At 41.6% G+C, this 19826-nt stretch overlaps 1 protein-coding gene across 1 annotated transcript in view; it reads right to left on the reverse strand.

The window, feature by feature from the left end:
- The window catches only part of XDH (xanthine dehydrogenase), a 113240-nt gene that overhangs the window by 30242 nt on the left and 63172 nt on the right, over positions 1–19826 (reverse strand). Inside the window, exons 24-32 of the mRNA XM_060245676.1 lie at positions 18621–18708; positions 8238–8324; positions 6570–6761; positions 6050–6195; positions 5125–5206; positions 4357–4452; positions 3238–3366; positions 2757–2831; positions 1752–1804 (exon numbers count right to left, since the gene is read on the reverse strand). Of these exons, the coding sequence (XP_060101659.1) occupies positions 1752–1804; positions 2757–2831; positions 3238–3366; positions 4357–4452; positions 5125–5206; positions 6050–6195; positions 6570–6761; positions 8238–8324; positions 18621–18708 (948 nt within the window). The remainder of the gene's footprint in view (positions 1–1751; positions 1805–2756; positions 2832–3237; positions 3367–4356; positions 4453–5124; positions 5207–6049; positions 6196–6569; positions 6762–8237; positions 8325–18620; positions 18709–19826) is intronic.

The raw sequence follows: 19826 nt of genomic DNA on the forward strand, positions 1-19826 counted from the left end.
TTGAAGACGCAGCTGCGCTGGGCAGGGCATATTTCTAGGATGGAAAACCACCGCCTTCCCAAGATTGCCCTGTATGGCGAACTCTCCACCGGCCATCGAAATAGAGGGGCACCAAAGAAGAGGTACAAGGACTCCTTGAAGAAATCCCTTAGCACCTGTCACATCAACCATCACCAGTGGTCTGACCTAGCCTCAGATCGCAAAGCATGGAGGCACACCATCCACCAGGCTGTCTCTTCCTTTGAGAACGCACGCATAGCTGGTCTTGAGGACAAAAGGAGATTGAGGAAGAATCGCACTGCTACAGGACCAACCCTAAATCAGACTTTTCCCTGCAGCCGCTGTGGCCGGACCTGCCTGTCCCACATTGGTCTTGTCAGCCACCAGCGAGCCTGCAGCAAACGTGGACTATTGCACCCTTCTTAAATCTTCGTTCGCGAAGCCAAGCCGAGAGAGAGAGAGTCCATCTGTCCCATATATTGGAAAGTGGCACTCCACTGTCCAATATATAGGACAGATGGACTTACATTCTAACTGTATCTGAAGAAGTGAGCAGTGACTCACGAAAGCTCATACCGTATTACAAATTGTGTTAATCTTTAAGGTGCTACTGGACTCTTGTGCTTTTCTGCTTCTGCTGCTGCTGAATTATAATAAGTTATAAATCTGATAAGCCAACTTTTTTTTAAAAAAAACTATATGCCTAAACCCTCATATGTAATTATTCCATATCATTCAGACCAGCAGCAAGTTAAGGGGGCTCAAGATACCAAAGGCATTTATAATAATCCAAAGAATCCCACAAAGGCCCTTTCTACACTTCCTGTCTGCAGTGGCTTTGGCCTGCTCCTAATTTTGCTTCGACTCCTGAATAGTCCAGATTTTCCCTCCCGGTCTTTCTACATTCTCAGCTTGTTCCTCTGTTTCACCTGTTTATGCCATCCGGAGAGGAGAAGAACACCCTGCCTTGTCTCTTACTCACTTGCTGGCTCTCTGGCTCTCACTCACATGCAGCCAGGCACATTCACATATACCTCTGTTCTTCTTTTTTTTCTTTCAAACCCCAAGCAGAGGAGGGGGTGGGAATCTTTCTTGCCAGGGTGAGCTTTCAGCAAGTTGTAATCCTCCTTGGTTTGAACTTACACCAAAAATGCTTTTCAGTACACTTTTTAAAATGAAGCAAACAGCACACAAGAAGCTTTCTTTGGAAAATCTCTCTGCTGTTGAAGTTGCACTAGGCACAACCATTCTTTTTTCACAGCAGCACAAAAAAAACCAAAGCAGCTTTTCCCCTTCATGATGTACTACATATCTCAGCAGGCATTGGGTGAGGGGAGGAGATACATCCTGTAGGGTGAAAATGGGCATGTGATTGTTAGATGTAATAGGAGAAGTTAAGCACTGTGAGGAAACATTTCTAGTTCATGAAAGTTCGGAATTTGGCCCGAGGCAAATGAAAGGAGTGTGGCAACAGCACTTTGAGTAGATCCAGAGCAATCAGGAACTGACAGCTGATTGGACCAAAATAGATGTAGAAGGAGGAGGAAAGGGGGGAGGGACTGAATTATATGTAGAAGGCGCAAAACATAGATGTAGAAAGGACCCTAGACCAGAGGTGACCAGAGGTTTTTTGCCTATAACTCCCATCAGCCCCAGCCATTGGCCATGCTGGCTGGGGCTGATGGGAGTTGTAGGCAAAAAACATCTGGAGAGCTACAGTTGGCAACCCCTGCCCTAGACTGCTGACTCACCTGTAAAATCCTGTAGCAGACAGACTCACACAGTCATGGTAAGCTGCTGACACCTGGTGGAAACATTAAGACAGCATTTTCTTTTAGAGAAAAGAAAGGGGGACCCTTTACTTCTCTTGACCTGCAATGCCTGTAAAGCAGAGGTGGCCAACGGTAGCTCTCCAGATGTTTTTTGCCTGCAACTCCCATCAGCCCCAGTCATTGGCCATGCTGGCTGGGGCTGATGGAAGTTGTAGGCAAAAAACATCTGGAGAGCTACCGTTGGTCACCCCTGCTGTAAAGTAACATATCCTGAGAAAGATCAGAGCTGAGATGTTCATTATCAGGCATAAATGAGTAAAAGCAGTCCTCATGTTAAAAGGAGAACATCACTGAAAACAAAAAACCTGACACTGTTCTTTCTTTCTTTCTTTCTTTCTTTCTTTCTTTCTTTCTTTCTTTCTTTCTTTCTTTCTTTCTTAGATTCTCCCCAGACAAATAGGGTCCAACTGTGTGTAACACGATACACAGAAAACACAGATTCTGCTGTCTTGGAAATTTTTCACTTGAAGCCAAAGGTTAGGTGTGACTTATGCGGCCCAAGCTTATGCATATTTAATCAGAAGGACACCACATAATGTTTAATGGGGCTTTCTCCCAGATAAGTGTTGTAAGCCTTTGGGGCTATGATCCTAAGCAGAGTTACACCCCTCTATGCGCACTGACTTTAATGGGCTTAGAAGGATATAACTCTGTTTAGGATAGGACTGTTAGCCTCTGCCTTCTGTGCTTGCCAATTTAAATCTACAGACAACCAGATCCTCTACTGGTAGCTCTACATCCTACAGCCAAGTTAGTCTAGAAAATGCACATTCACCAGTTCCACTTTTGAGGTCTCACTGCAAGAACAAACAATGCCAGATGGTAGGGAAACAAGATGGTTTCAAATAAGTTTTCAAAGAACAGAGTAATCACAGCAAATTCATCATGCTTTGCAACTGCTAACGGCAGTGGCTACAAACATACCCAGTCTTCCCAGGATCCTATTGGATTTGCACATTTGATTGGCTCCAGTCTCTTTAGGATGGTCTGACAAGCATTCTTTTTTAAAAAAAGAAAAGAAAATCACAAATAGTAACTCATTTAAAAATAGTTCTTTTCTACTGCAGCCATGTATGGTAATTTTGACAGATCTTTGGGGTCTCTGCTTTAAAATGTTCTGGATTGTGACTGTAATCTTTTGCTGATCTGCTCATTAGCCACATGGTGAGCCAAACATTATCACATTTCCCAAACTACAGAATCTAAATATGTTTCTGTTCTATTGAAGTAACCAAATATCACTGAAACTCCCACAAAAATCATGCAACATTCACGTTTCCCCTTGAACTGACACCAAGAACATTGCCTAATCTGCAGTATTGAAACTACAAGTACAGTGCAGAGATTCTTGTCATAGACACTCAACAATGCTGGAGGAGGTTTGCATGTAAGTAACATTTCTTACTGAAACAGCCATCCCATTGATATCAGCACTGACAGATGCAGCTGTGGGAGAAGTATTTGGCACTGTGTTGGTGCTCGTCTCACTGATATGGATTTTAGATGTGGGTATCCCCAGAGTTCTGCTGGCAACCTGTAGAAAGAGAATATCTATCATGTCCTTATGTAGTCTTACTACTTGCACAACAAGTGCAGTGTTGAATGTACAACAAGTACAGTGCTGAATGCACAAGTACAGTCCTAAGAGTTACATCCTTCTAAGTCTCCTGAAATCAATGGGCGTAGAAGGCTGTATCTCTGCTTAGGACTCCACTAGAAGGCTCCTAGGAGAACATCAATATTTTGTGCCAGTCTAAGGCTACAGAGCTTTAGGTTTTTTAATTATAATACCACGGAAGGAAAGTTGTTCAGTTACGCATTTCTGGAAGAAGCTGTTTCATGCTGCTATAATTTCTCTTTATTATTGTAAGTAAAGTTAAACACAAAAGGAAGATGCTACATTTCTGGAAAAAATATAGCTATATACTTATAATTCCACATTTGTTATACGTTAACAGCTTCACATTTAAATAAAAAAGATTTGAAACAAATCACATTATGAAATATTTTAAAACTATCTGCATGTTATTTCAGTAGAGCAAGCGCTTGCTTTAACTTTTTATTAAACAGAAAACTATGACTGACAAAAGAATATATCACCTGAGAACAACCTTAGAAAATATATCTTATTCATACATCCAAGCAGTATTTCACTTAAATCAGTGAAAAAAGTATGTTATGTGTTTCCTGTTATTTTGGAAGTATTAATATAACATATGACTATAATCCAGAAGACAGATCAACACGGACAGCTGTGTTTTTTCTCCCCTCTCCTAAAAAAAAAAAACAGCCTACTTATCATCCACCAGAAACCAACAGCAGCTTGCAGTGAAATGTGACAAAATAGCACCTGGAAAAAGGAAAAAGCTCAGCTTCAGCTATGCAGTCAACATGTACATAAATTTGCTATTGAAGGTAGCTGGATCTAGGATGCTGCACTAGCCATTAGTTGTTATAGCAATCAAGTTGAACAAGGATAATATTTACCAAAAACAGTTCTGGAATGTTGGTACTCATCATTTACCTGGATCATCTTTGTGTGCAGCCCCTGGCCCATCTCAGTCCCACCATGTGAGATCAACACTGAGCCATCAGTATATACATGCACCAGTGCACCAGCCTGCAACAGGAAGCAGAAGTATGCTGTCAGGCACTGCATTCCTAGTTAGGCTACGTACAATCAGTTACCCCCGCTACATCGATATATATAAAATTCTAATTATTCCCTTTACCCAACAATCCCTTGGCCACATCAGCCTAACAACACTGAGTGCCCTGGAGAGTCAATCATTTCCCTATGCATTTGGTACGAGGACGTTCATGAATCACTCAAAGTTTTTTAATTGTGTCTCCATATTTTCTGCTATCTTAAATAATGATTTATTTATTAGGAATCAAGAGGAACTGCGTACACTGATTTGTTCTAGGTGATTTAAAAAAAAATTAGAAACAAATTGTGCCCAAGTGTATCACTCTGGACATTTCTTGTACTAAGGAATCTTCCAATTTTATTTTTTAATTATTTGCCATCAACTCTCAAGCTGACATGCAGAGACCCCATAGATGTTCAGAGGTGGCTTGCCACTGCCTGCCTCTGCACTGCAATCCTGGACTTCCTTGGTGGTCTCCCATCCAAGTACTACTCAGGGCTGACCTTGCTTAGCTTCCAAGATCGGATGAGATTGGGCCAGCCTCAATTAGAGCTTGAAACATTTTGGCACACAGATTATCTACAATGATCAGCAGAGAATCTTGCTTTCCAATTATAGAACAATTAAGGATGCTTCCCAACCTGATTAAGAAAGGGGACTGTGAAGCTGATCCCGAACTTGGTTGGAATAATGGCCATGCCTCTCTTCTTCCAGCGATTCTGCCTGGGAGAATAGAACAGCATCACACTTTCCTGTTTGTTTGTTGACATGCATTCATCCTAAACTGGGCCAGAGCCTGTGCCTTCTTCTAAACAATCCAATATCTGAACAACTCTAACCTTTAATAAAACTATAACTTAGCAAACCAATAATGATGCAGTTTTCATTTAAACTCAGGCATAAGGAAGAAAATCCAAATGGGGCAGTATTCCCCCAAATGACTAGAAGTAATTTATATTGAGCCTGAATATAAGGAAGTCACAAATACTATGAGTGCCAAGTCCCAAAAGGTAGGAAATTGCCTACAACTTGCTTGAAATAAACATTTCTTAAACTTCGTAAAGCATGATAAACTATCTCACCCCCCACCACCATAGATTTGATGCAAAGACTCCCTTCCATTCTATTAAAAGATTCTAACTTTTCTGTATGTGTCTTGTCTATAAATGTATGCATGCACATAATCATTGTTTCATTAACAAGTCTTACCTTGATCAAAACAAAACAATTCAGGTTGATTTCATTGTAATTCAGGTCAGAGTAATTCACAAAGCAATCAAATCACTGCTTTCACTGAGACTCATTCACATTTCCAACAAGAGCCTTTCTCCATTCATTTCAGTGACTAGTACTGACAGGATGTATGGAACATATCCCCAGGAAATGGACAGTTGGTTGCAGTGTGGGTCAGGCTAACTTGTACTGAAACTCTCAAAATGAAAGTATCCCATACAGGAGAGACAAATCTTGATTGCAGGACTCCATAGTACAAAAAAAAAAACCCAGTTTAAACTAGAACTAGAATTTCTGAGTTATACGTAAGACTATCAAAAGTAAGAAACCTACTGGTTGAACTCATCAATGAGTTTCCTTCTGGAGTGATAATCTGAATTTATAAGGCATTCTTCCCAGCATCTTCGCAAGGTGAATCCTTCCAACTTTTGATTGAAATGAGTCAGATCTCCTTCATTATACAGATTAAGCTTTCGCACCTTCCCAGAAACAAAAGACAAATTAGTAGCTCTCTACTAGCATTTCAAAATTATGTGATTTTTTAAAAAATTACATTTACAGCAAAGTGTACACAGGGTACCCTGATCCTAAATGCATTGCATGGAGGTTCGTTTCACTAAAAATCTACCAAGAATTGGTATGTAATGGAATGGTGCCCAACATCTTTGGGATTGAATGGTTTTTTGACATTCAACAATATGCCTGGAATCCAAGCATATTGTTTGATGGGAATTGTTACCACAGTTGACAGACATTCAGTTGATAAAGATAATTTATAATACTCTTAAGTCAGCTGAAGGCTTTGACCATCCTAAATGATATACTTTGTGTCTACATCTCTGTACATGCATACCTCTTCTGCTGGCAGCCCACACTTCAAGGCAATGTCACTCATCCAGCACTCAGCAACCATCATTCCCTGGGGGCCTCCAAACCCACGAAATGCTGTGTTGGCAGACAAGTTTGTTTTACACACTTTGCCTATACCTTTGATGTTCGGGATTTTATAAGTATTATCCATGTGAAATAAAGCTCTGTCCATAACCTGGTAATCAACAGACACAAAGCAGGTCATGAATCTGCATTTTCTTATACTTGTTCAAAGTTTTAATTTTTTAATATATAACATATAAAGGAGGGGGAGGATGAAAGATTAAAAAAAGAGGAAGAAGAGGAGGAGGAGGAAGAAGAAGAGAGGTGAACCTTATCCAAGCAGATTTGCTTTATATTAAGTTTCACAGAGCTCTAAAAATTCGGCCCAAGTTCCATGGTATTTTCCTGAAGCTCTATCAAATATTCATCTTTGGACCAAATATGGTAACTAATGCAAAAAATAAAAATCCTATAAGTTAACTGAAACCCAGACAGTTTCAATAGATTGGGTCTTAGCTACAATAATAGCTGAAGATGTGTTGTGCCTGGAGAGACATTGTTTCATATAGTACTGACTTGTTCACAGCATTCTGGCAAGAGGTGGAGAAACATAAAACTTTGTCCTGGACCCATCTTTTCAATTCTCAGTTATCAGCCTATTCATTGGCCATGTGTGGGAACACTCATCAGCTACAAACTTTGCTAATAAAAATCTATATGTTTAATAAGCTGGATTTTTATGGTTCCATAATAGCTAGCAGTTAATTACACACTTTAAATTTATATAGCAACTTTAGAAAATACATTCCTTTAGTTATGAGATATTAAGAACACTGGTGCTCTTTCTACCTGTCCATTGGTGCAAGTTTCATCAGCACAAGGTGCATACTACAGGCAGAGAGCAGGATGTATCATGTGCCAAAAAAACACACTACCTTTAGCTGAGCAAAGGGGTAAGATATAACCTGTTGAATTTTAAAATAAATATTGACTAATGTAATTATTTCATTAAGAAAACATTCCTGAAATCACAGTTTATTGAAATGGTAGGGAAAATTTTGTAACAAAAGGTAAAATGATCCCAAATAAAAATTACCAATGCTATCCTAAACAGAGTTAAATTCTTTTAAATAAAATGGAGACAATAGGTTTAGAAAGGTGTAACTTTGTTTAGGATTGCAGTGTATGTGTTACATGCAACTGCAATGAAGCTCTGACATCCTTTAACAAAAAGATTTGGGGAGGTGATTTTAAGTGGAGGGAGAGGGTTTAACCCTTTAGCTGGGTGTAATTTTTCTGCTCCAAGTTGTTCCCTGAAGCTGCTTTCCCTGTTGAATGTGTATCTATGCTCAAAAGTGTGTACAGATCCCTGCGGGACATGTGTAGGAGAGATTTAAAATGGCAGACAGGAGGCAGGGAAGTTAAGCACCCTACTTCACTGCCCAAAATCACTTCCTCAAGAATCTTTCCCCAAGGTTTTAAATAAAAGCTGCTGAAATATTATTAAACATATTTTAGCCATATAGAGAGCAATTTTAGCTCTCTATATGGCCCCAGAATATTGTAATCTTTCCTTGTCAGTACCTTACTTCTTCCTATGCCAACAGGAGTTAACCAAACAAGAACAGATCAGAATGTTTCTACTTACACCATGAGAAAGATCAACTGAGTTGCCTCCATTGCTATAATATGAAACTTCCAGACCTGTAATCCTTCCATTTTTCTTGAAACCAATCTGGAGGAGGACACAACAAAAGTAATAACATTACAGAATTTAGTTTTTTGCCAATTTCAGAAGTTTTGATTTGCATTAAACTGAGCTTCCTGGGCCTGGAAGACAGGCCTGCTGGTATACTACCGAGGCATATTTAGCTGTCTTCTCCCAGTCCCTACCAGAAGCTTTCTCCAAGCTTTTGAAATATCTGTAAAACCAGAAATATTGATTTGATAATAAGAGACAAACAATTTCTACCATAAATTGTGCTGAAGGAAAAAAGAATACAACTGTTCTAAACGTAGGGAATTCTGTTTGCAAATCTATTTCTTTATCTCAAACTATTTGATCCATCAAACTGTTGATGGATTGAGAGGCATTGAGAGGCATTTAACTTGAAAGCAAAAAACATATTTATTACTACAGGGAAAGGGTACTGGGAGGTGAAAACAACAAACTCTAAGAACTACATCCTAACACATTGAAGACTACATGCTTAATGGAGGATACTTCCTCCTTCTCCTTGACCTCTCTGCCTGAACAACGGAAGTCACCTGACTAACTGACCAAACAAATAAACCAGTTTTCCTGCTTCTAGATCTTGATTGACAGCAGTCAGTATCTTCTTCCTAGGTCATGCAGACAATAGGGAATCAGGCACAGTGTTAACCTTATAATGACTGGAACTTTAGACCATTGCAAAGGACATACAGAACAGATACATAATTCCAACACTAAAGATAACTGATGCACAAAAATCTTTGAATAAAGTAGAGTGGGATTTCTTGTTTCATACTTTACAAGCATAGACTGCTTCAAGAAGGGACTGGATAAACATATGGAGCAGAGGTCCATCGGTGGCTATTAGCCACAGGGTATTGATGGAGCTCTCTGTCTGAGACAGTGATGCTCTGTATTCTTGGTGCTCAGGGGGAGGGGGCAGTGGGAGGGCTTCTAGTGTCCTGGTGTAATGGACTCAAGCAGTTAGCCTGGAAGCTGGGAATAGTTTCAGTTGTAAAATTTCTTCTGGAAGTGTTTAGATTTAAGAGACAAGAGGAGGAATTTAAGAAAATGGGAAATGATGTTTTATGTTATGCACTTTGCTGATTCTAAATGCTTATTTTGTAAAACTTGTAAAATTTATATTATTGATGAATTTTGTATTTCATTGCCATTTGCTTATGACCAAATGGTCTGTGAGCAATAAATATATATGAATAGAAGCTAGGAACAGCTTGCACTGATTGGCTGGGTTACAGCCATGGTTTCGAGAATGTATCGAATTGCAAAGAGGCTTGCAGGGGGGAAATGCCTCAGAGTGGGGTTGAGCTTTAGAACTGGAACAGTTCAGTTCAGTCTGAGTACTGGAGGAGTTCCATCTGGGTACTGAAGCTGTTCAGTTGTGAGAGCAACTGGGAAGGAGCTGAGAACAGCCTGTGGGCTGAGTTCCTTGGGAGACAGAACGGAATTAAAATTTCTGTCTCTGAGAGAGTTATTGGGAAGAAGGAGGCAAAACCAGGCACCTTCTGAGGAAAAACTCTGAAATCTGTCAGCACATCAGGGCAGACTCCTGGTCCAATGTAGAACACTCAAAGACACTGAAAGAAAGACTGGATTCTTGTGGCTAAGAAGGAATCCCAAGAGTCAGATTCTAGCTGGGTGGGACACACAGGATTGAGGGGTTGGTAATAGCACTCAAAAGGTGTGAGTCCTGTCTGCTAGTGAGTTAGTCTGTGAGGGAATATTTATCTGGCACAAATCAGAAGTCCTCAGTGTGTATGGCAAAGAGTGTGTGACCATATTATTTTTATGATTTAAAAAGCCCAAGCTTAGAGGATAATTCCATCTCTGCATAGTGTTCTTAGTGCCAAGTAAGCACTGCCTGCCTGTTCAAGGTTCTTAGAGATTGCATTAAGCCTGCCAGTGTTTATATTTCTAAACTATCTCAGCCTGCCAAATCTCTGGTGTTTGGAGATTGTCTTTTCAATTGAACTCCTGCCTGCTAAATGATTTGGTTATAACCAATTAATATTACTTTCACTCCCTCCCTTGCTTTTTTGTGATCCAATAATATTTTTTCATTTTAAATTTAAAAACATTTGGTGCCTAGTTTATCTGTCTGACAGTCTTCTTTGGTATGCCTGAGGTACTGGGTGGAGGTGACAGGAAAAATTCATAGTGGTCACCCTTCCAAGCTGACCCTGACTTGTTCCTCACACCTGGTCCCACTGATGGACCTCCTGATGGCACCTGGTGTTTTGCCAACTGTGTGACACAGAGTGTTGGACTGGATGGGCCACTGGCATGATCCAACATGACTTCTCTTATGTTCTTGTCTTTTAAAATACAAGGAAAGTTTTTGAAAATGGCAAAGCAATATATAATAAATCTAGAGCTTTCTTGCAGATTAATAATATACTGCCATCTCATATTAATCTAAAATGTGGTATTAGACAAGAGTGACATAGATAGATAGATAGATAGATAGATAGATAGATAGATAGATAGATAGATAGATAGATAGATAGATAGATAGATAGATAGATAGATTATGTTTTGCTATTTCTAACAGATCCAGAATACTTGATAAAAGCTAGTTTAGAATGTTTTGAGAACTACAGCAATGTCTTTGGATGCTGCATAAATAAGAATAAAACAGATATTGTTGAAATAATGTTTCCTTGAAAAATTTATTTCCTTTGGGCTTTAAATGGTCAACAATGGCAGTGAGAAACTTGAAGATTTGGCTGACCCCCAATCTCAACTATCTTTAATTTAATGTAATTTTTGGATTTATATCCCGCCCTATCCCTCAAGCGGGCTCAGGGTGGATTACAACAGTAAAATCAAACAGAGTTAAAATAATACCATAAAAACAAAATCAGGAGCAGCACAATAAACAATCTTACAGACATAGCTGGCAAAACTACATAGGCAGCAAAACAGTATGACATAAACACCATAATGGTGAAATACTGGGGGAAGTGATTACTTTCAAAGGATGCCTGCTGGATTAATTAAAAGCCTGGTGGAAGAGCTCCATCTTACAGGCCCTGCAAAACCTTGATAAGTCCCACAAGGCCCAGATCTCCAGTAGGAGCTCATTCCACCAGGTAGGAGCCAGGAGCAAAAAGGCCCTGGCCCTCATTGAAGCCAGCTGGGCATTCTTAGGACCAGGGACTATCAGAAGATGTTGAATAGCAGACCTCAGAGTCCAGGAGGGTTCATATGGGGAGTTGCAGTCCCAAAGATATGCAGGCCCCTGGCCATGAAGGCCCTTAGCAAAAGTATATCAGAAAAGTATATTAGAACAATGGTGTCAATTAAAGTAGACCTTGGCATTCTTGGTTTGGAAAGAAAATAGCATTAAAAAGTATTATTTCCAGGCTTCTATTTCTTTTTAAAAATGTACCAATAAAATTCACACGGCAAACAGTAAATTCATGGCAAAAACTATTTAGAAAATATGTATTTGGGCTAACACAAAAACTAAGGACAGCCCTATATATTTTACAAAAAGGAAAATTAGAGATTGGGTTGGTATGCCCAAACATAGCAAATAAGTATCAAACAACAATAAGAAAGACTATTCATAAGTGGATACTGCATGCCACAAAGAACCTTGATTTAAGTTAGAACAGGAATGCTGTCTATTGCCTTATATTCAAGGGTAGGCATCTATATAAAAAAGTTATGAGTAGGTATGGGCACGAACCGGCTCATGAACTAAAGTTCATCATGAATATTGGCCAGTTCATGAAGCCGTGTTGTTTTGATGTAGTTTGTGGTGGTTCATGAGAAGCAGAATTCCAGGACATCTAGCTGCTGATCTAAAAGTAGCAGTTATCTTACAAAGGAATTTCATGCTGCTCCCTAAGGGGTTTGCGAGCTTATGCAGCAGCGGAGGCAACCTTTGTTTTTGGTTTCTACGAGTGCCTATGGGACACGCCGCTGTTTTTGCAGGCGTAACGTTGCGCCTCTCGGCGTGTCCCATCGGCACTCGTAGAAACCAAAAACAAAGGTTGCCTCCGCTGCTGCATAAGCTCGCAAACCCCTTAGGGAGCAGCATGATTGCCTCGCCAATCCCCTTGCGCCTCGGATGATGAGCCCCGTCCCCAGCACCCAATCACGGTCTCCCCCCTCCTAGAAATACTTCTGCTCTGGCCTCGCAAAACTCAGTTGTTAAGGAGAGGAGCGCATGGCGGGAAGCTCTGCCGGTGAGCTCCCAGCCATACAGACTTAGAGTGAGGGACAGGCAGGCACGTTGTTGATGGGTTTTGCACTGCACTGTTGCTTTGACAGTATCTTTGACTTGCGAGGGGGAAAGAGAGGTCTCTCCCCTGGGGCTAACTGCTCTCGTTTCCAGGTCTCCACAGGTTCCGGGCTCCTGGAGGCTCTGCATGCGAGGACTGTCGCCCATGGATGGGTAAGTTCCACTGTGCCCCCCCCATCCTCCCCCTCCCCTCGCTCTCAACCGCTTGGTGTGCGAGCGTCTCTGGCACTTGAACCCAGCAGTAGGCTCCAGCAGGGGGCATTTGCTGACCCCGCTACGCTGTGCTGCTGCCTGCTCCCTTCCCTTCGTTTGCCCTCTGCCGCTTTCCCAACCCCTGGCAAGGCACGGGGGGGGGGCAGCTGCCCCATTGCAGGGAGCGTCAGAGACTGTCCCTATAAGAGAGCGCCTGGCAGAAACGCAGCCTGCTCTTCCAGCTGCCCCCCCTTCAGGTGCTCTTGATCTCTGTCTCCGTTTTGCAGGTGGGACTCCAACACAGAGGCTTCTGCATGTGTCGCTCCACCTCCCCCCACTCCCTCAGCTGTTTCTGCCCGCCACTCTGAATGGAGCCCTGCCCACGGCGAGACTCCCCAGTGTGCTCCAGGGAGACTGTTGCACTCTGTTCCGGAAAAATAAAGTCTGAGCTGTGCCCTCCATTGTCTCTCCTGCTTGACATCTGCTGCACATTTCCTGGGCAACCCCCGCCCCTGTCAGTGGCCTATCCGAGGGAATGCCTGGGAGGGTGGGCAGACTTTGTTTGAGGGGGGGGGGAAATGGTCTATAAGCCGCCACGCTGCCCTCTGCGTGGCTGGACATGGGAGGGGGGTGCCACCCCTCAGTCTGTCCGGGTTGACAGCCAACCCGACCCCACAGGGCTGTTGTGCGCAGGGCACTGGGGGAGGGCTGTTGAAGTGGATGCATGCGCAGCGGCTCACACTCTGAGTTCTGCGGCCCCCAGGGGAGGTGTTCCTTGCACATAGCAGGGGCGGCAGCAGGGCAACACCGAGGGGGCTCCAGGGGTTGTCTTTTGGACTTGGTCTGGCTGCTCCCAGACACACATTCCAGCCGCATGCCTCTGCCTGCCTGCCTGCCATTGGCAGGAGGGAGTGAGGGGATTGACGGCCTCTCAGGCTCAGGCTTTCCGCCCCCTTGCCCAGTCATGTTCAGCAGGCTGGCCAATCCCGTGGTCCTGCGCGAGCCTGTGCTTCCCCCACCCCCACCTTGGCAGTGAATCAATGGCGTGTGCCTGGGCGGAATCACCATGGCGATGGGTTCTCTCGCTCGTCGGGCCACTCTCCCCCTCCAAGTGCCGCGTAACGTCTCCCCTTTGAAAGCTGAGGGTGCCATCACACGTCACATTAAAAGTGGGTGTATAGCCCTCAAATTTGAACTGCTGAATATTGATTCGATGCAGGGCCGATCAGACGGGCATCCAAGAATGCGACTCATTCTGTTGTTGAGCAATCAGACATCCAATACTATCATGCTCTTTTCTTGGCGCATGCGTGATCACATGGTGATTTCTGGGAGGGAGGGTCCATTGAACATGCACCCAACTTTTTGGAGCTGGGAAATCAAATGTTGCTTCAGAGGCGGGGGGGAGGGGGAAAAGTTTCTGGAATTAACGTTGCCGATTCAAACCAGGGAACTGCCAGGAATTACTTCCCTAGAAATTGGCAGTGGCAATGATATCTGGAAATCCTCCACAATGCAAAAAAAAGATTTTTTTTTCCTGTTCTGAATAGTGGGATAACGTTCCCCCCCTCCCCCGCCGATCCTGTGTTGATTGGAGAAGCAGAAGCGTCACCTCAGATTCCCAGATGATCTGGCAATGCGCATGTCTGCTGGGGCTTTTTTTAAAAAAAAAGGTGGGAGGGGAGGTAACATTCCAAGGGGCAGTATCACGCATGAGCTGTCCAAACAGGAAAAAAAAAAATCTTGTGCCGCTTCTTTGAAAAAGGGCTGGACTTTCTGTGCTATCAAATTAATGCGGCATTGATCCGCAGCAAGCTGGGATGACCCTGGATGACACTTGATTGCCAGATGCAGATGTCTGGATGAACATATTTAATCCGTCAATGAGACGGAGCTGTGTCGCCACTAATTGTACATCTGAATGCACCCTGACTGTGGCTGCCGACGCTAGTTCTGCACACAAGCGCAGCTACACGGCGGTTCTCTGGATTGGGCTGCCCGTCTCCAGCTGACAGTCTCCATTTTGACTACCATGTTTTTGCAAAAAAAAAAAAAAGCCTTGCTGTCATCAGTAGATACAAAGCAATAGCCTGATATTGTTTGTGAATTGAGACTACATAGTTCAATAGTACACATTAAACTGTATTGTCTACTTTACATTGAAACACCATTATCAATAATCTAATCACCCTGTCCCAAAACACTTTAATGCTATCAGAGTTCTGATACCAGAGTACCATTATATATGAAGAAAATCTGCTCTCAAACAACAGTAACAGTAACAGTAATATAAATCCTTGCTATTTTAACTGGTGACAGTTTAACTGGTGACACTGATACAATGTCTTCCATATATTCTCTTAAATAGCTGCTCATTTTATTTTAAATAAGAGAACAGAGTAAATAGTTAAGACTGAATATATAATTTTGTATAAACTTTATAAAATTTGTATAAAATTTGTATAATTTTTATAAACTTTAAACATGCTACTGTAAAACTGTAATGCTTCTTTTAAATCACTCTAGAGTTGTATGTAATGAAAATAATGTGATTGATGTACTGTAAAATTTTCATTTTGGAAATAACAGTATTCTAAAAATATACTGAGGTGAACAAATTTACAGCCAATTAAAACATACACTTTCTGACTCACTCCCAGTTTAGAATGTACATTTTGACTTTCTTGTTTGACAGCACCCTCGAACTACTTAGAATGGCAAACATATATCAGGAGAAAATCTTCCAGAGAGAATTTTTCAGATTGTTTTTCATGTACATTCTGGGATATTATAGTCCCTAGGGAAGAGTACAGCATGTCAGAAGCTGCCCCTTTGAACCAACTCCAAGCCACTGCAAACAGTTTGACCATTCATAGAATCATAGAGTTGGAAGGGATCTCTAGGATCATCTAGTCCAACCCCTGTACAATGCAGGAAACTCACAAACACCTCCCCCTAAATTCACAGGATCTTCATTGCTGTCAGATGGCCATCTAGCCTCTGTTTAAAAACCTCCATGGAAGGAGAGCCCACCACCTCCCAAGGAAGCCTGTTCCACTGAGGAATCGCTCTGTCAGGAAGTTCTTCCTAATGTTGAGCCAGAAACTCTGTTGATTTAATTTCAACCCATTGGTTCTGGTCCTACCTTCTGGGGCCACAGAAAACAATTCCACACCATCTTCTATAGGCAGCCCTTCAAGTACTTGAAGATGGTGATTTATTTATTTTTTTATTTTTTTATTTTATTCGATTTATATCCCGCCCTACCCCACCGAGGTGGGCTCAGGGCGGCTTACAACATAAAAACCAACAGAATCCATTTAAATACATTCATGATAGATTAATAATTATAATTATACAATAAAATATATAAAATACATACAAAGTACATAAAAACACATAAAACTTACTACAATATGTACTATGCTAACCTTCCTTAAATCAATTCTTCGATATTCCAGTATTAAATAATCTGGTGTTATAGATTGGAGTGTTCAGGCATTCTGATAGCAATTAATTATATGCCAGCCGGAAGAGGACTGTTTTACAGGCCCTGCGGAACTGTTCAAGGCTCCGCAGGGCCCTCACCTCTTCCGGGAGCTGATTCCACCAACAGGGAGCTGCAATCGAGAAGGCCCTGTCTCTGGTCACTTTCAGACGGGCCTCATATCACCTCTCAGCCGCCTCCTCTCCAGGCTAAATATTCCCAGCTCCTTCAACCTTTCCTCATAGGACTTGGTCTCCAGACCCCTCGCCAACTTCATTGCCCTCCTCTGGACCCATTCCAGCTTGTCTATATCCTTCTTACAATGTGGTGCCCAAAACTGAACACAATACTCCAGGTGAGGTCTTACCAGAGCAGAGTAAAGTGATACCATCACTTCACGTGATCTGGACACTATATTTCTGTTGATACAGCTCAAAATTGAATTTGCCTTTTTAGCCACCACATCACACTGTTGACTCATGTTCAGCGTATGATCCACTAAGACCCCTAGATCCTTTTCGCACATACTACTGCTAAGACAAGTCTCCCCCATCCTATAACCACGCATTGGATTTTTTCTACCTAAATGCAGAACTTTACATTTAAAATTCATTGTATTGATTTTAGCCCAGTTTTCCAGCCTGTCAAGGTCATCCTGTATCCTGTTTCTGTCTTCTTCTGTGTTTGCAACTCCTCCCAATTTCGTATCATCTGCAAATTTAATAAGCATTCCCTCTATTCCTTCATCCAAATCAATGATAAAGATGTTGAACAAAACAGGTCCCAGGACAGATCCTTGAGGCACTCCGCTTGTCACTCCTCTCCAAGCGGATGAGGAACCATTCACAAGCACTCTTTGAGTGCGATCTGTCAACCAGTTACAGATCCACCTAACGGTAACAGGATCCAAACCACATTTTACCAACTTGTCAACAAGGCGAGTATGTGAAACCTTATCAAAAGCCTTACTGAAATCAAGATAAACAATGTCTACAGCATTCCCCTGATTCAGCAAGGTAGTCACTTTCTCAAAAAAAGAGATCAGGTTAGGCTGACATGACTTGTTCTTGAGAAACTCATGCTGGCTCTTAGTAATCACATCCATTCTTTCTAAATGTTCCAGGACCAACTGTTTGATGATTTGTTCTAAAACTTTTCCAGATATAGACATCAAGCTGACAGGTTGGTAGTTACCCGGATCGTCTTTTTTCCCCTTCTTGAAGATGGGGACATTTGCTCGCTTCCAATCTTCTGGCACCTCTCCTGTTCTCCAAGAATTCTCAAAAATAATAGCCAGAGGCTCAGAAATTATATCCACAAGCTCTTTTAGAATCCTTGGATGCAATTCATCTGGCCCTGAGGACTTAGTTTCATTTAAAGAAACTAGATGTTTATGTACTACCCCTATGCTGATCCTAGGTTGGAACATCATATCCTCCTTATATGTTCTGTTTTTGCCATATTGAGAACCATTTCCCTCAGAAGAGAAGACTGAGGAAAAGTAGGAATTCAGCAGTTCTGTCCTCTCTTCATTATCTGTTACAATTTCACTTTCTTGCCTTCGCAATGGGTCTACCATGTCCTTGCTATTTTTCTTATTCTGAACATAAGAAAAGAACCCTTTTTTGTTGTTTTTAGCATCTTTGGCCAGCCTAAGCTCATACTGAGCTTTAGTTTTCCTAACTTTTTCTCTACAAGCAGTGGTGATTTGTTTATATTCATCCTTGGTTATAAGACCCTCCTTCTAATTCCTAAAGGAGTCTTTTCTCAAGTCTTTAGAGAGCTGTTTATGGAGCCACTTTGTCTTCTTTAGGCTTTTCCCATTTTTTCTTCTCATAGGAATCGTTTGTGATTGCGCTTTCAGTATTTTGCTTTTAAGCAACTCCCAACCCTCCTGAACTCCCTTCCTCCTAAGTATTTCTGACCATGTGATTTTATTGTTATGCTTAAAGAAAGTTAAATGTGTTACATCTTCTTGATATAAAGCAAAATTCTTCCTTGGAGTCCAAACATGTTTGTTTTTCTCAGAATGCAAAATGCAATGGAGAAGGAACTTGGGTGCTAAATAACACAACTGTCACAAATGCCCATTGCTACTTTCCCAAGTTTCCACTTCATGCATAACCAGTATCATCACTGCAGAGTGGGCCCTAAACTTAGGAACTGTGAACTTCAGTGAAGTGATAGCTGTTCAGACCCTGAATATTTAAAGTCACACACTAATTCTCTCTAGGATGATTTATGGGATTATGCTATAAACATTAACAGCACAATTCTAACTGGTGTAACTTCACTTAGGATTGCACTCAAAGTCCCATTTATATGTTAATATAACTTTGTCATCTAAAAACAAATTTCTAGTTACCTTATACTGTCCCAAAAAGGGGTGTCTTCCACCAGATATCAGCATATCTTCATCTCGGTCCAGCATACACCGTACTGGACAACCAGTTCTGAAAAGCCCACACAAATCAGAGTGAGAATCAGACTGGGATGAGGACATTTCTGACACATATTACATGGCTGGTTTCCAAAAGTACCACAATTTCAGTTTCCTAAGGAAAGCTCATCTGAATCTCCACTAAGTTCTAACTCAATGACTGAACCCTCTCTCATGTCCCAAATCTATATTGGATTCCAGAAATTCCAACGCTACTTTTGACTTTCCAAGGATCCAGTGGGTTCAGATAATTCCAGTGTAGCTTCTATAATGCAGTGGTTGGTTTGCTGAACTGGTGAAGCATCTAAAACAAACTGTTTTGAACTTTACTTTAAAGTTTTAACTAACTCTTCCTTAGAAGGAAGAGAAGTTCTTCCCTCATAGTAAACCAAGAAGTTCTCTTTCACCTGAAGTTTTCCAAAAATAGATGTGCTCATCTTCTGCTAGTATTCCCAGCTCTCCTCATAGTATTGTTTTCGCTCATCCACCCATCCCTCATAATAGGTTTGGGATCACCCTCTAATTCCAACTCATATTCAGTGGTGTTCTTTGCCTGCTGCCCATCCTTTATGTATGGCTTCACCTCAGCAGTGCCAGGACAACAGAAGCTCAGTATATGTAAGAAGACTGTACTGAGAAGGAAGCAAAAGCCTTAATGGTCTACTGTGGCAAATAAAGTTTAACCTAGATCAATTTTTAGTTACAGTGGCTTTGCCTCCCATAGCATGAGGCATCATGGGTGACTTGGCTATTACCATTGTTTCCTGATATTTTTGTGCCTCTCCTCCATGATACCCAATACATGTTCCAGTCTGAATACAAGAAAAGTTATACATTTTCCTTCTTTTATTTAGTTTGTGTAGTGTACAATTCCCAACTTATAAAAAAATGTTAATGGCAATTTATGACTCTATAATTATCTGAAACAACAATTAGTAGAAACCAAGACTTTTTTTGAGCAGGAACAACACAGGAACGCATTTCCAGCTGGCTTAGCATCAGGAGCTATGGCCTAATATGCAAATGAGTCCCTACTGGCCTTTTCTTTTAAAAGTCCCTGTGTGGAACAATGGTAATGTTAGGGGGTGTGGCCTAATATGCAAAGTAGTTCCTGCTCGGCCTTTTCTACCA

Source organism: Heteronotia binoei, chromosome 1 (genome assembly GCF_032191835.1).
Source record: "Heteronotia binoei isolate CCM8104 ecotype False Entrance Well chromosome 1, APGP_CSIRO_Hbin_v1, whole genome shotgun sequence".
Lineage (NCBI taxonomy): Eukaryota > Metazoa > Chordata > Lepidosauria > Squamata > Gekkonidae > Heteronotia > Heteronotia binoei.